General features: G+C 43.1%; 1 protein-coding gene across 8 annotated transcripts in view; it reads left to right on the top strand.

Moving 5' to 3' along the window:
* Nucleotides 1-14,060, top strand: part of RERE (arginine-glutamic acid dipeptide repeats) — a 222,103-nt gene that overhangs the window by 111,612 nt on the left and 96,431 nt on the right. For all 8 annotated transcript variants that reach the window (XM_061450185.1, XM_061450187.1, XM_061450191.1 and 5 more), the window contains 3 exons: nt 2,871-2,976; nt 4,415-4,511; nt 8,068-8,172. In XM_061450185.1, the coding sequence (XP_061306169.1) occupies nt 2,871-2,976; nt 4,415-4,511; nt 8,068-8,172 (308 nt within the window). The remainder of the gene's footprint in view (nt 1-2,870; nt 2,977-4,414; nt 4,512-8,067; nt 8,173-14,060) is intronic.

Consider the following 14,060-nt stretch of genomic DNA (forward strand, 5'->3'; position numbering starts at 1 on the left):
TACGCCAGGGCTTCAGACCTGGGCTTTGGGTTGATTCTGTTGGTTTTATCATCTGATGTAGCTCTCATCCTTTTTCTCTCCTTAGTTGCTGAATTACTTTGTTTTCTGAAGGGAGGCGATAGAAAAGCCCCTGTTCTGTGTTATGAAAACCCCTGTAATTTCTTTTTCTTTGTAATCTCCCCCTCTGCCAATGCCTCCCAACTGCCTGATCAGCCTAAGGAAGTCAGTAGCGTTCCTGTTGGCAGGCTGCAGCGTGGGGCAATTCATCATTGCCCTGAAAACTTCCCAGGTTCAGCAGCCTCCTGAAACTCAATCTCATTCCCCGTGTTCTTCCTGGTTGTGAATCTGATTTGAGGGGAGGAAATGTTCTCTTTCACAGTGCAGGGTAACTGCCAGCCTCTGGAATAAAACAGTGCAGGGAACAACTGAGTCTGAACAGAGCTTCTGCATGGGAAGTGAGTGCTTTCCTTCAAATTCAAATGCTTCAAGTAGCAAAAAAGCTCTGGAGTATCTTTAGATGGTAGGTGCTAAGCCTTCCTAAGGTATGGGATTTCAAAGGCCAGGTTGGACACAGGGGCTTGGAGCAAGCTGCTCTAGTGGAAGGTGTCCCTGCCCGTGGCAGGGGGTTGGGACTGGATGAGCTTTAAGGTCCCTTCCAACCCAAACCAGGCTGGGATTCTATGATTTTTGAGAGATGAGGCTGCAAAACATAGCAAATACCTTGACTCCCTTCGCTGTGTGTGAATGTGTGAATGTTCCTGAAAAGCCTTTGTTTAATCCTCTGTAATTCCATTTCTTTTTTAACACATGGGGGGGGGGACACGACACTCAATGACACTTCCAGGAGACTTGGCCATAAGCAAAAACCTTCTCTTTGCATTGACTGGGGGACAAACTGGGAGGGTCTCCTGGGAGAAAAGCAGGGATTGAGGTGGTCTCTTATGGCAGAAGTGGTAAAACCTCCCTTCCAACCCCTGATTCCTTCTCTCCAAGTGTATCGGTGCTTTGTAAAGGTTGACCTTGCCCTTATCCCTGTGCTGCCAAAAGCCCTGTGCTCCTCTGTGATACAGGAAGAAACCGAGGCAGGGAAGCGATGGTGTCAACATAGAACCATAGAATAGTCAGGGTTGGAAAGGACCTCAAGATCATCCAGTTCCAACCCCCCTACCATGGGCAGGGTCACCTCACACTAAACCATGGCATCCAAGGCCTCGTCCAACCTGGCCAGGGATGGAGCATTCGCAACCTCCCTGGGCATTATATTCTATTCTATGATTCTATGAGTGAGTAGTTTTCATGCCACAAGTGATGCTTTCTGAGCATGCTGTGAAGGTTTTGTGTAACATGGGCTACGCATGGGACGTGGGTTTTCTCTCAGCTAAGAAATGCAAAGCGAATTAACACTGGGTTAATGTTTCCCATCGTTGCATGCAGTTCTTGTAGCACTGATAGAGCTTATGAACAAACAGGAAGAGGGTAACAACGTTTGTATTGTTTTAGTCTTCAGAACTCGGGCTGTTCATAAAAGCTGTGCTGCACAGAGCTTTATTTCAGGAGAGCAGGCAAGGCGCAACCATGGGGTTCGAGCAGCAGGTAGCTGCCTCTCTGACTTGGTCCTTTTGATTTTGTTCCATGCATTAGACAAGCTCGTTGTCTTTGACGGCAAATGCGTTATCTGAAGAGACAAAAAAAGAGAGGAGGTTCAGGTTTCTCCCGTACAGAACAAACAGGCTCAGGATGTTCCTGGGTGCTTTTTGAGGCTCTCGGCGCTCAGAGCACATGCGGTGAGCGGTTACCAAAGCCTTTTCTGGCACAATGCTGCCACTAGCAGCTGGTTTATGGTATTACACGGGCTTTTCATCAAAGCCTCCGAGAAGTGCGGGTAATGGAAAGATTTGGGTGGTGTTTATTGAGCAGAAAGGGTGGAAATTGCTGCAACAACCATGCCGATGTGAGCACCGGGCAGGAGAACGCTGTGGTCCAGTGACCTGCTATCTAAGTTCTAAATGCAGGTGTTTTAAGAGCAGCCTTCGAAGGGTCTCGGAGAACTTGAGTCCAGCAAAAACAGTTGCCTCATGCCAAAAGAATGTTCATTTCCCTTTAGCCCTTCCTCTGTTTCCTCAAGCGTTGTGGAGCCGTGGAAAGAACTGACTACCAAGGGTTTCAAAGATAAACTCACGCCCCGAGTCTGTAATAACTTGACCTGTAAATTCTATTTTGAAGTGGTGTTTGTGCTTAAGTTTCCTTCTCAGAAGGAACAAAGTGGTGGCTGGATCCTCACACGAGAAAGGAGCACTTGAGGAAGATAGTGTGTGTACATCTTGCTGTTGGCTTTGTGAGGTACATGAGCAGTGAGAGCCTGTATTGGGATTGAACTGCAGCATCTTGTTCTGTTGTGTAACTAAAGAACAGATACTGTTATGTTGGGCTAAAAAATACCTGGCATTTCTTGGTTACAACAGTTAGGAATGGTTGCACTGAATTATGTGATGGTTGCTGTCCTTTTTGCTGTGTTTGGCCATAAATACTTGCTGTTTGTAGAGACGAGCAGGCTAAGATCATGCTGCATGAGGCCAAAATTGCCAGTCCTTTTCTGATCCCTTCTTCCTCTTGGGTTACTGTTTTGTGAGTGAATAGATGAGTATTTGCTGGTCAGATACACACAGAGATGCAACTGCCTGCTGACGCAGTAGGTTCTCATTGCCTATGTCTAGTTTGAAAGCCAGTTTGTCATAGCACGTATCCCTTGTTTCATTGTCACGGAAATACGTTTTCCTCCTTTTTGGATCTTACATTTTATACTTTAGAAGACTGTGTCAGATGGGGTCTGATTTTCCTTTTTAGTAATGCCTTTAGACCTTCTTTTTCAGAGTAAACGGGACCACCTCCTTATGAATGTCAAATGGTACTATCGCCAGTCTGAAGTCCCAGATTCAGTCTATCAGCATTTGGTTCAGGACAGACACAATGAGAACGGTAAGTTAAACTCTGCAGATCAAGGCCTCCTTTACTTGTACTCTGAATCTGAAGTTTTAACAGTCCAGAAAGCAAGAACACTTCTACTTGCTTTCTGCAAGGACTGCTGCTGAATACAATGTGTTAGATTGGACGAGGGTGTTTCTTACCTGCTTTGCTCTAACTCGTCCTGTAACCATGGCTATAATCAGATGCACATCAGGTATGGTCTAACTTATGTGCTGTATTACACTAAGCCCTTAAGGGAATAGAGAAGAAAAATAACACTGGATCCTTTGTAGGCCTTCTGGACAGTGCACTGGTACTGAACTGGCTGAGGACCAAGTATGAAGAAATTGTGAATCTCTTCCATTTTTTGTGGGCCTTCCATAGTGTCATGAGAGCCCAGTCTTTTACAGTGCACCTATGAACACTCACTGTGATTAATATTGCAGTAAGTGACATAACTGCAGCACTCATAGCTGAGGTTTCCCTTCTTCTCTGCAAAAACAAATGTGATCTTGGGTTTCCTAGAAGCAGAAGAGACTTCAGTACATATTCCAATGTCATTTTTCTCTTGCCTCTAGGGGAGACATAACATTTGCTTCTATTCTTACCAGGAAATTTCCTTGAGGCAACTGTTAAAATGCTGCAGACACTCCAAGGTGAATTGTGATGATAAAAGTTGATGATTAAAATGTGGAACACAGCAACTTTTTGGTGCATGACAGCACAAAGTTGAGCTTCCAGGTTTTTTTTTGCAGGCATTAGGGACATTTTGTGTGGGCTTTAAGCAAAGGCTGCACAAATCTAACATTCCTCTTACTATATTTGAAACTTCTAACCCTGGGATTATAGGCACAGCATCCAAAAGTGAGCAGCTTTGACTTTTCTATGTCACACTCCTCTCTGTGTGGATAAGTATTTCTGTGTGTTCTTCAAAGGCATTGTAAAGAAGTCATGGAAAAATCCTCATTAACATTGAGGATTTCCTGTGTTTGAATGTGGATATCAGTACTGGTGTCAAAGCCAGAGCACTAAGCAGTTAATACTGCCAAGATTTACTTGAAGATTTGAGGTCAAGTATGCAAAACCACCAAAATCTTCACCCAGAAGACAGAAGTCAGTGATAAATTGACCTGCTCAGCTCCTCTCACCCAGGAGTGACCACTTACAGCGGTCAGTACGTGTCACCTAGCGCCCTGAAAGCCCTTCAGCAGTTCTTTAGTTATGGCAGGCGAGAATCCCTGTGTAAAACTGGGTATCACGTTATTTCCATACCTTAGAGGCGATGGACACAGTCTGAGTGTGTCATCTTACCACTGAGCAGTGTGTATCTAAGAAACACCCTCAAGCTTTGCGCTGTAAATAAACTACCTGTCAAATGTCAGTGGTAGATGCTTTCAGACTCCAGCTAACGTCTTGGTGGGTTTCTGTTTGTGTTTGTGCTTTCTGGCAGACTCTGGACGAGAGCTTGTTATAACAGACCCGGTTATCAAGAACCGAGAGCTCTTCATTTCAGATTATGTTGACACCTACCACGCTGCTGCCCTCAGGTAAGCCGCAGAGGATGCGGTGCAGTGCCTGAGGTGGGTGAGGAAACCCAGATGGAGGGAGAGGTGCTTTCTCTGTTTGTGTGGGGCTCATTAACATCCTGCTCAGCTTTCTCCTCTCTCCTCAGTAATTAACTTGTGTTATCTGTTCCCATTCAAAAAGCCGCCGTAATTCTCCAATCTCGTTTTCATCTCGGTTAATCAATGTTGCTCACAAGATATTGTTCCCCATCAATGCCAATTTAGGTTATTGCTGGTTCTTGCAGAAATACTACTTGGCCCTCCTCCCTGTTTGATTTCCCTCTTAACAATAGCACCTCCTAGTAAAGTGACTGTTAGGATGCTGCCCTGATCAAATTGCATTAAAGGCTTTCTCTCTGAGGCGCTTGTCATTGTTGCAGCTCAGCTAAGAGCTCCATTAAAAACTGGTTGTACAGACAGGAGGTAATGGACCCCGGTATTGTTCCCTGCACTATGCACCCTTCCCGGGAGGTTGCTGCTCTCTTTCCTCCCCAGGTTTTAAAGCGAGGTGCCTAACCTTTGCCTAGGCTGAGGGGGATACACCGTCGCTTCCAAATGTTTTCAGATGGAAGCAGGGAGGCATTGTTCTTCAGCACGTTTTCCACACGCCAGCCACGCATGGGTATTGTCAGAATGCAAATTGAATAATCTCCCTGATAATAACGCTCAGATGGTGTTTCACCACAACCATCTGGAGACACGTTTTGTTCCGAGTCCCTTTTGCCGAGGCCACTTACTGCAAGACAAACTGGCTGCAACTTCTGTTCTGTGGGTGGGAGGAAGGCTTTCATTTACATATTAGGCTTCTTTTATGGACACGGAGAATTCCAGTGGTGCACTGCAGTCTCCTGGAATTCCACAGTGCTCTCTCCCAGCTACAGAAGGTCATCTTCCAATGTGAAACCTGCATGCTCAGAAACAAGCCACAGGAGGTAGGCTGCCTTGGTGGAACCAGGCTTGGAAATCTGTCTGCTTGAATAGAGAGACACTTGAGTCTTCCCTGGAGTGTTTTAACCTCTCTTCTGCATCCCTTCTGGGTTGTAATCGTTAAAGAAAAGATAAGAATGGAAAAATAGAAATGCAATATATGTGTATACCAAGCAAACCTGAAAAATAACCTTCTCTTCTCCCCTGCCATAAAGAGTGAGAGCTCCTGGAAGATCAAACTGGTCAATCCCTCAGCCTGTCCTATGTTTTATCTGTCATCTTGTAGTTTGGAAGCGCGCAGCACAGGCAGCTTTCAGATAACTTTTGTTCCTCTTTGGCAGATGGTTTCACCGTTGCTTTGTTGTGCTCTGGATTCTTCATACTTGGAATATTTCTTACCAGCTTGGAGATGGTTATCTAAAGATGCTGAGGATTGAGAGGATAAACTTTTGCAGGATAAAGAGTATATTTTTTGCTGATTCTTTCCTAGCAAATTGCCATTAATCCGTGTCAGTGATTTTCAGGGTACGAGATGAACATCAGGGTAATGGCACGTGGTGTTCTTCCAGCTTGAGAACGCCAAGTAGGCAGAATATGTTGTGATGCATGAAAGGAGGCTTAACGTGAAGTTCTCATTTATTCTAATACGAGATTATTTCCCTGTCCTCTGCAAACAAATGGCGCTGGTCACACAATGAATTGATGACAAACTGGGAAATAAAACCAGTCATTGTAACTAGCAATTTTCTGCTCTAACCAGTGCAAAAATTTAACTACAGGATACTTGTAGATCCCTGGGGAAGTGTGCAATGAAAGTCACGTCCTTCTTACCTGTGTGGTAAAGCTTTGGGGTAATATGTAGTAGCGCTGGTCTGAAATGCTATGAGCAATATGTACTGCTTTCATGACTGTAGATAATACAAGGCTTATTAGGAAAACCCTTATCGTCAGATGAATTATTGAAAGGAAATGCAATCTTTTCCCCCAAAATACCCTTAAAATGGGAATTTAATGTGAGATACCCAGACAATTACCCCTTCACGTGTTCTTTCTAAATGACTCAACCAGGAAACTGGCTCGAGCCACCAGGGATAAAAGAAATTCATCAGTATTTGTGTGATGTCTGGGTTACAGAGCTTGCTAATGTTCCATTCCAGCCTGGCATGACCTGCGCAACACTTTGTCCTTTGGCAGAAGGTGATGGATTGAGAATGATGCAATCATAGGGACACTTGTGCTGCCTCAGCTCCCAGCACAGCCACGCTGATTTTGTCTTAAACCAGTCAGCAACTTCATTCATCCGTCGTCCTTCTGGGATGCTTTTTCCTCACCTGTAGTAGTTGATGTTGTGTATCAGAGAGCTGGTGTTGCAAGGCAAGGTTCTCTTGAGTAAGTGCTTTACCATGAGAAGATGAGGAAGGAAAAGCAGGCTTAGCGTTTCAACTTCCCAGTGCTGTTCTTCAAGTACTCGGTGCTTTCAAGCTCTGTTGAGAAGGCTGGGCAAGCAGATCCACTATTATTACAGGCAAAATAATTGTTCATCTTGGGGGATTGGTGGCAAAAGCACTTTTCATTCAATTCTAACCAAGACTGGCAAACCTTTTTACAACGTTAAATAAGCCCCGTAGCTTATTTATAAGAGCAAAGACTGTTCAGTAAAAGGAAGTGGAAAGAGATGTGATGTGTGTTAATAGCAGAAAGCTTGACATCCTGTAAAAGAGCAAAGTCTTGTGCTTTGTTGATTGCTTTGCATCAAGTTGAGATAAAAAGAGCTAATTCTTTGCCTGTCTGTCTGCGCCCGCTTCTGATCTGATTTACTTGGCAGCAGCAAACTGCAGTGCACTGAATGACAAAACCCCAGCAGCTGGTGAACATTAACAGACCAAGAAACCCTTGAGGAAATGGGATGCGACTTCTTACAGCTCGTCTTAATGCTCATCCTTAAGGATAATGACTTCATCAACAAACCATGTTAAAAATTATTAACAGTCGGGTTTAGAACAAGCCAATAAATCCTCTTTTCTCTTTTTCTCCCCTCTCTTTTCTTTTAATGTCTCTCTTTTATGTACGAAAGTAGAAGGAAGAAACTTCTGTGTGCTTGGAATTCGCATTGTTAGGATTGCTAAAAGCAGCGTAGCGTTGCTTTTGATTTGGAAGTGCGATTAAACTGCAGTTTTATTTAGCTTTCTAAATCAAAAGCTGACTTCCTAAATAATACAAAGGGTACAATTTTCAAAGCTTCCTTAAAGCATAAATGTGATAGGACTGTAAAAACTTGGAAAAGAACGTATTTCGGGCTGGATTTCTAAGGTAGATACTGTTCATTAACCTGAAACTTGGGCTCCTCAGGGCTGGTGTTGGCTGAATGAGAACGAATGAATGAATGGTTGTAGAACACCAGCCGAGACACTGGAACTGCATTTTCTTCCCTTTCCACCATGGGAAGAATCTGCATGGTTATTTGTTACAACAGGTTTATATTTATGACCTCCTAGACATTTATGAGAACAGAAGGATGTCTGTGGGCTTGTACACAGATTGCAGTGGCACTTAATTAAGCTCGTGGTTTTCCAGGACTGAATTCTAATGCCATTTTCCCTCTTTCTTTCAGAGGGAAGTGCAATATCTCCCATTTCTCGGACATATTTGCTGCTAGAGAGTTTAAAGCCCGAGTGGATTCATTTTTCTACATACTGGGCTATAATCCAGAGACAAGGTAAGTGAAGTGACTTTTGAAGGCAAACTTTACCACTGAGCTGAGCCCGTAGGAACAGGAAAACTACTCACGGTTGAAACCAAGTATGATGCTGATAGATGGGGTGGCAGGGAATGTGAGGGAGAAGCTGCATCTTCCTGTGAAGTGTATGTATAGGAGTAGGTAACAAAACTGTGCAGTGGGTCATGACATCTGGTAGCATCTCTGGGTCAGTAAGGTACTGCTTCAAAGCAGGGTTTTAAACAGTGAATTTAATGCTTGCAGTCATTAGCAGGAATTCTTAGCTGTGCACACCCCTGGAAATGCTTCCTAAATTCGCTTCTAGTAAGCAGTGTTGAAACTTGCACACCTAAGAAGTCAGATAGATAGTTTTAAAGCGTGGAAAATCATGTTTTCATGTGTAAATCCTCACATAGGGTCCCGTATCAACAATTCTTAGTTTAGGCTTTGCTGGCCTGGGGCAAATTAGAGGTAGAGAAAGGTGTTTCTGGGAATTAATAAATATCTAAAGAAGACGTGTTCATCAGGAAGTCATCCAACCAGCCTCCATCAGCTGTGATTGCAAAGCAGAGCTGACACTGGGCTGTACCTTCATTATTCATCAGGTCCAAACCACGGCTCTTATCTTTTCATTTATGTAGTTTTGTAAAGCCAGAGAATGCTTTACAAATAGTGGCTGTAAGAAGTTTGTTGTTTAGGGGTGTATTTCCACAAGCACTTGAGTAAAAGATGAATAGCAGCTAATGGGGCTCAGCAAGGTCTGTGCTGACTGAAAGCTCTGTTGTTTCTTTCAGAGCAGAGAACAATTAGCTGTGGACCTTGATTTCTAGAGATACCGTTGAGAAAAGTACTCTTCTAAGTGGGGATTAGATAGGCCTATAAAGAATAAATATTTGAATTGTTACATGGTAGATTTAGTGTTTTTAATGCAGATAGGAATCTTTATGCTTCAGGGCATAGCCAACCACTAACTGCTTGCAGTTAGGAAGAAACTCCCTGTGTGGGCATATTATTATGTAATTGCCTATTTATGAGGCTGCCTTTACCTTGCTCTGAAGTGTCTTAAACTGCCCTTATGTCTGAGATGGGGTATTGGATTAGGTAAACTCCCTGAATAGATTCAGTTTGCATTCATAGCAGGTATCAGTGTCAGTCCCTAGGAGGCAATCTTGCTAGTGCACGGTGCAGAGCTCTGGGAATAGAGCCTGAAATCCTGTAATGTTTTATAATGCAATATATTAACATGTTTCTGTAACATCATCGGTGTGTTCTTTTGGAGCAGTCCCACAAGGTGAGGTGTTTATGAAGTCGGTAGTGTGTTGTATCTGATATTCAGCATCATGCTTGATGCCTGTATTTAACTATGTTGCTGTGGTGCATTTTCCTTTTGAGGGTGTGAATGCTAAATGAACTATTTGTATTAGTGTCCAAGTTCTGTGTTTAATGGATGATTTCTTTTATGAAATGCCATTTATGCGAGTACTCACTGTGGTTTTGAACCCACTTTCTGTGTAGAAGTAGCTGTTAATTCTTCCAGCTATTAGAAAACGAGTGACCCTGAAGCGATCAATGAAATGACAGAGCATAGCACTTAGTGATCAGGTAATTACTCACACCAGTGGGCTCTCAGAATGCAGGTTTTTCTTCATTTGGTTACAGCCACTTTGTGTTGTGGTTTGCTTTTCATTCTAGTTAAGTCTGGAGTTTTGTCTTGGAATGAGGGCAGATGTAGAGAAAGGATTTGAGTCGAGATTGCTAGATGGATTTTGAGTGTTTGCTACTGCTTTACAACGCATGCTTCTTTGAGTACCTAATTTGAGATAGATTTTTTGCTTTCGGATGTAAAAGTGTTGTAACACGCATTCCAGGATGACCTCTTGGTGGTTTGTCTGTATAAACCATACTTTGTCTCCAACTTCATCTACTTTGATAATGTTTCGTTTCACATGGGAAGGATGGAAGATGTTTCACGGTAGCTTGAAGTACTAACATGTTGTAGGTTCAGGATACTGTGGTGTGACCCCCTCCCCAGTTGTCTTGTAGCAGTGTGTGATAGGATACACTCTTAGACCAAACAAGCTTGAGCTGTGGCTTTTATCTACAAACGTGTTTCTGTTTGAGTGACTTGACTTTGTGTTCATCCTAAGATGCTCAATACTTTTCCAGGCCTCTGAAACGCAGCTCAGTGGCTTGGGAATTTCTTTTCTATGTTTTCAAGTGTTCTAGTTACAAAACAACCCACAGAAATCCCAGACCCCAAATACATCCAAAGCACTGGCGTGGTGGATGTGTAGAGGCCCTCCTATGTGTAAAGGAAAGTCTGCTTTGTCCTTCCTTCTTTATTTGAAAGCTTGCTTGGGAAATAGCAACCAGGATCCTGGTGTTGATCATTCCGTGGTCTGGAGGTGCAAACCTCTGTGTTTTGGGTTAATTTTCTTCCTTACAGTGAATATGAAGCTGTTTTGGGGTGTTTTTCTCTACAGAGTTTGATAAAAGGTTACACACTATGAGTAATTCTCACATTAGTGAGAAACATCTGATTGCGGAGTAAAAACCTAAACTAATCTCCAAGCTAGAGGCTGGCGTTAGCACCTCGACTGGAGTGTTAATCAAGCCTACTAAGCAGTCCTGATGTCACGTTGCTGCTCTCAAGAGTGTGGAATGCAACCACTAAGCTTTTATAGGCAGCTGAGAAAGAAAACTCATTTTATGCTAAGTACTTCCAGATAATTAATTCCATGTCTCTTCAGAGCAGTGACTGCTCTGACACCGACTAATTCCACTAAGGTGGAATCCCACTCAGACTTGTGGCTTCCCCAGATGGCCAGCTGAGATCAGTGCTTTATTAGAGCAGGAATGTTAGGTGAATTGTATATGCCCTGAAATGAGTTTAGAAGCATTTTGAAGTGTCTAGAGCAGCAGTCAGCAGGCATTAATGGACAAACAGACCTGATGTACCACTTAAGAGAATCAGTAGCTGCACCAGCTTGAGTTAAGCTGTTGAATTTGATATTTGAGTCAGCAATCAGCTCTGCCTGTTAAAAAGAGAGGTGCAGTAAGGCTTGGGAATGCTGTTCACATGCTGCTTGACCACAGACAGTTGCTTTTCAGCATCTCGCATCTTACCACTCCCTTACTGCAAGTCTAATTCTTACCTTGTCTGTCGTATAGGGCCACATGTAGCTGATTCAGGCAAGGACTTATTCCAGTCTTTCCTCTTGTACTCCGGGATCATGCATGGACTTACAGACACAGCTTTGAGCCCTTACTCAAGGGTGTAGGCGTGCCGAATGCTGCTGCTGGTATTAGCCTGGTTTGTAGGGTACTGGCATGTACCAGGCGATCAGTTCTTTGCTCTCAGGAGTAAGTAAATACACTGTGAGGTTGTGTCTGACACTGACACTTGTAAATGTACATAGATCTAAATGCTGCTGGTTTTTCACTTGGAACGAGAAATAACCAGATACTATTCCACGAACAGTTTTCATGGCCATGAATCACAATTGAATTCCTCTTCCAGAACGTTGTTTTACATTGTAGAACCAAATATTACCGCACATACAAGGCACAGCTGACTTTATGGAATAGTTGGTTTGGGAAGACCAGGCTCTTGTCTGTGCTTTTATTCCACAATATTTGCTTTTCCTTTATTATTTTTCTTTTATTTTTATTTTTCCTTTATTTTATTTTTCCTTTATTTTTCCTTTATTTTTCCTCTATTTTATTTTTCCTTTATTTTTCCTCTTATTTTTCCTTTATAAAAGTGTTGTTGAGTGCTGTTATGAGTTACGTGAGTATTGGTGTGTCTCTGAGAGGAGTGAAGTGACTTGCTCTTTCTTACCCTTCATGTCTCATGATGTTAGGTTGTCTGGAAGGGGATTCCTGTTGAAAGTCTGAATCAAGAGCCTCTTTCTTCTTCTTTTCCCCTTCCCCCCCCTCTTTTCAATGGAAAGCAGAGTGAGTAGAGTACAAGTTTAAGGTCTGCAGCCAGGTTGAGTAGTGTATATTCTTACCAAGTCAAGAAGCCAGTGTGGAGCTGTGTGTAAGCAGGGCTGTCAAAGCTTCCTCTTAATGCTGCCCTTTGGGAAAAGATGTAGTTGAATGATAAATTGCTATCTACAACCAAAACGTGATCTGCAGAGCTCTGTTGGGATCCTTTCCTCTGGTTAATTTTTAGCAGTCACAGTATTTTGTCTCTATGCGTATAATAGTGCCTGGGGCAGTGATAGAGGGTGAAATGATGATCAAGATCATAAATGATGTATCCATCCTTATGTCTCCAACCAGACTCAGTAGAACACTGTGACACTTCGTGGTACACTTTGTTTATAAAAGACAGTTCCTACAGTGTATCACAAGCCTTATTTAAATAGGTTTAGCAACTTCAAATACAAACAGGAATCCTTCTGATGGGGGATACTGGGGGCTGTTTGTATGGTGTGCCCATGTGATGTGAAACAGATGGCTTCTGGATGTCTTACGAAGTTACAAGCAAAGTTGTTTTGTATCACTCCTTGTCTGATATCCCTGGGAAAGGAATATGGAAGGTGCTGAGCACACTCACTTTATGTCAGTAGGTATTGTCATGCACTGAAGTGCAGCTGATTCCTTTTAAGCAGATAAAACCCGCTTTCATTAGGTAAATGGATGTATAACTTCCTCAGGTTGTTCTTCCTGCCTCATATTATTAATATCATTTGGAATACATTATTTTTATATGGCCATATCTCAGTTTATCACTGAACTTGGAGGGTGGCATAAAAGCTGACAACTTTTGCTCACATTCGTGATGTGAACTTCAGGAGAGTAAACCCGTTTCAGAACAGCAACAAAACCCCCAGCAATGCATTTGAGCTGCAGCTGAAATCAAGACCAGATGCATTTGGCCTTGTGAGTGTTGCCTAAATCCATCTGCTGGTAAAGGCTGCCCAGCGTATTTGGGGTAATCATCTTTTCCTAGTCTGCAAAACATGCTCAGACAGTCCTGTTCTGGGTGCGTGGCCTCCTGTAATATCTTATAACAGAAATGAGCTCATAGAATGCTATGGTGGGTTTATCTCTCTTTCAAAAAGTAGTTTATGAAGCTTCATTTATGCTTCTGGAAGGTTTAAATACATAGCCTGGTATAGCTTAGTAGTTAAAGAAACCATAGGAACTTCTGCCGTGGTTGGTTTTAAATGTGTTTTGTGCCAGTGTAAGCCAAGCCCCTCTACCCTGTATCTTTGGGACTGGCTCCTTCCCATTATGAATGAGCTTTGGTGGCATCAGAGAGCTCCAGCAGGGCCACGGAGGCTGAAATGTTCCAGTTCCTGAATGTAAGAATCATTACTGCAGGCTCATTGGAGGAGCCACAGGTGCAGGTTCCCAAGGAGAGGATGGGATATAACATAATATGGGCAGCAAAGGTGTATGCACCGATGTTATATTAAAACTTTCTTGCGGGATTGCTGGAAGAGAGAAAGTTTGGGATTTTCATGGGGCCTGATGTGTTTTGCTCAGTGTTTCTGTCTTGTAAAATGCAGCACTGGAGACATTTAGCCCTTTCTATCCTCACCTCGAGTTCAGGCATCTCCAGGCTCTAAAATGGAGGCCAGGTACACTAATGAAAGCCTTTTGTGCTCTGAGAGGGATATTACCTGCATTTAAATGAGTAGCTAAGAATCGTTTTGAAAGCTACATTAATAAACAGGAAGACCAAAAATGAAGGTGCTGAAGGAGGTTCAAGCAGTGAGTCAAGTCTGGCTCCCCGCGGGTTCACCTTGCCTTCACACCTGCTTGTAAACAGCAACGGCCGTGCTGCTGTGAAGACATCCTTTAGATGCTTTTTAACGCATCCTTTCGATGCTCTCACACAGCGCAGGTCGAGCGAAGGCATTTTGCGAGTCAAA

The sequence above is a fragment of the Pezoporus flaviventris genome, unplaced genomic scaffold, assembly GCF_033815535.1.
Source record: "Pezoporus flaviventris isolate CSIRO_AGI_PZ_B2104156 unplaced genomic scaffold, CSIRO_AGI_Pfla_v1 ptg000009l, whole genome shotgun sequence".
In the NCBI taxonomy this organism is placed as follows: Eukaryota; Metazoa; Chordata; class Aves; order Psittaciformes; family Psittacidae; genus Pezoporus; species Pezoporus flaviventris.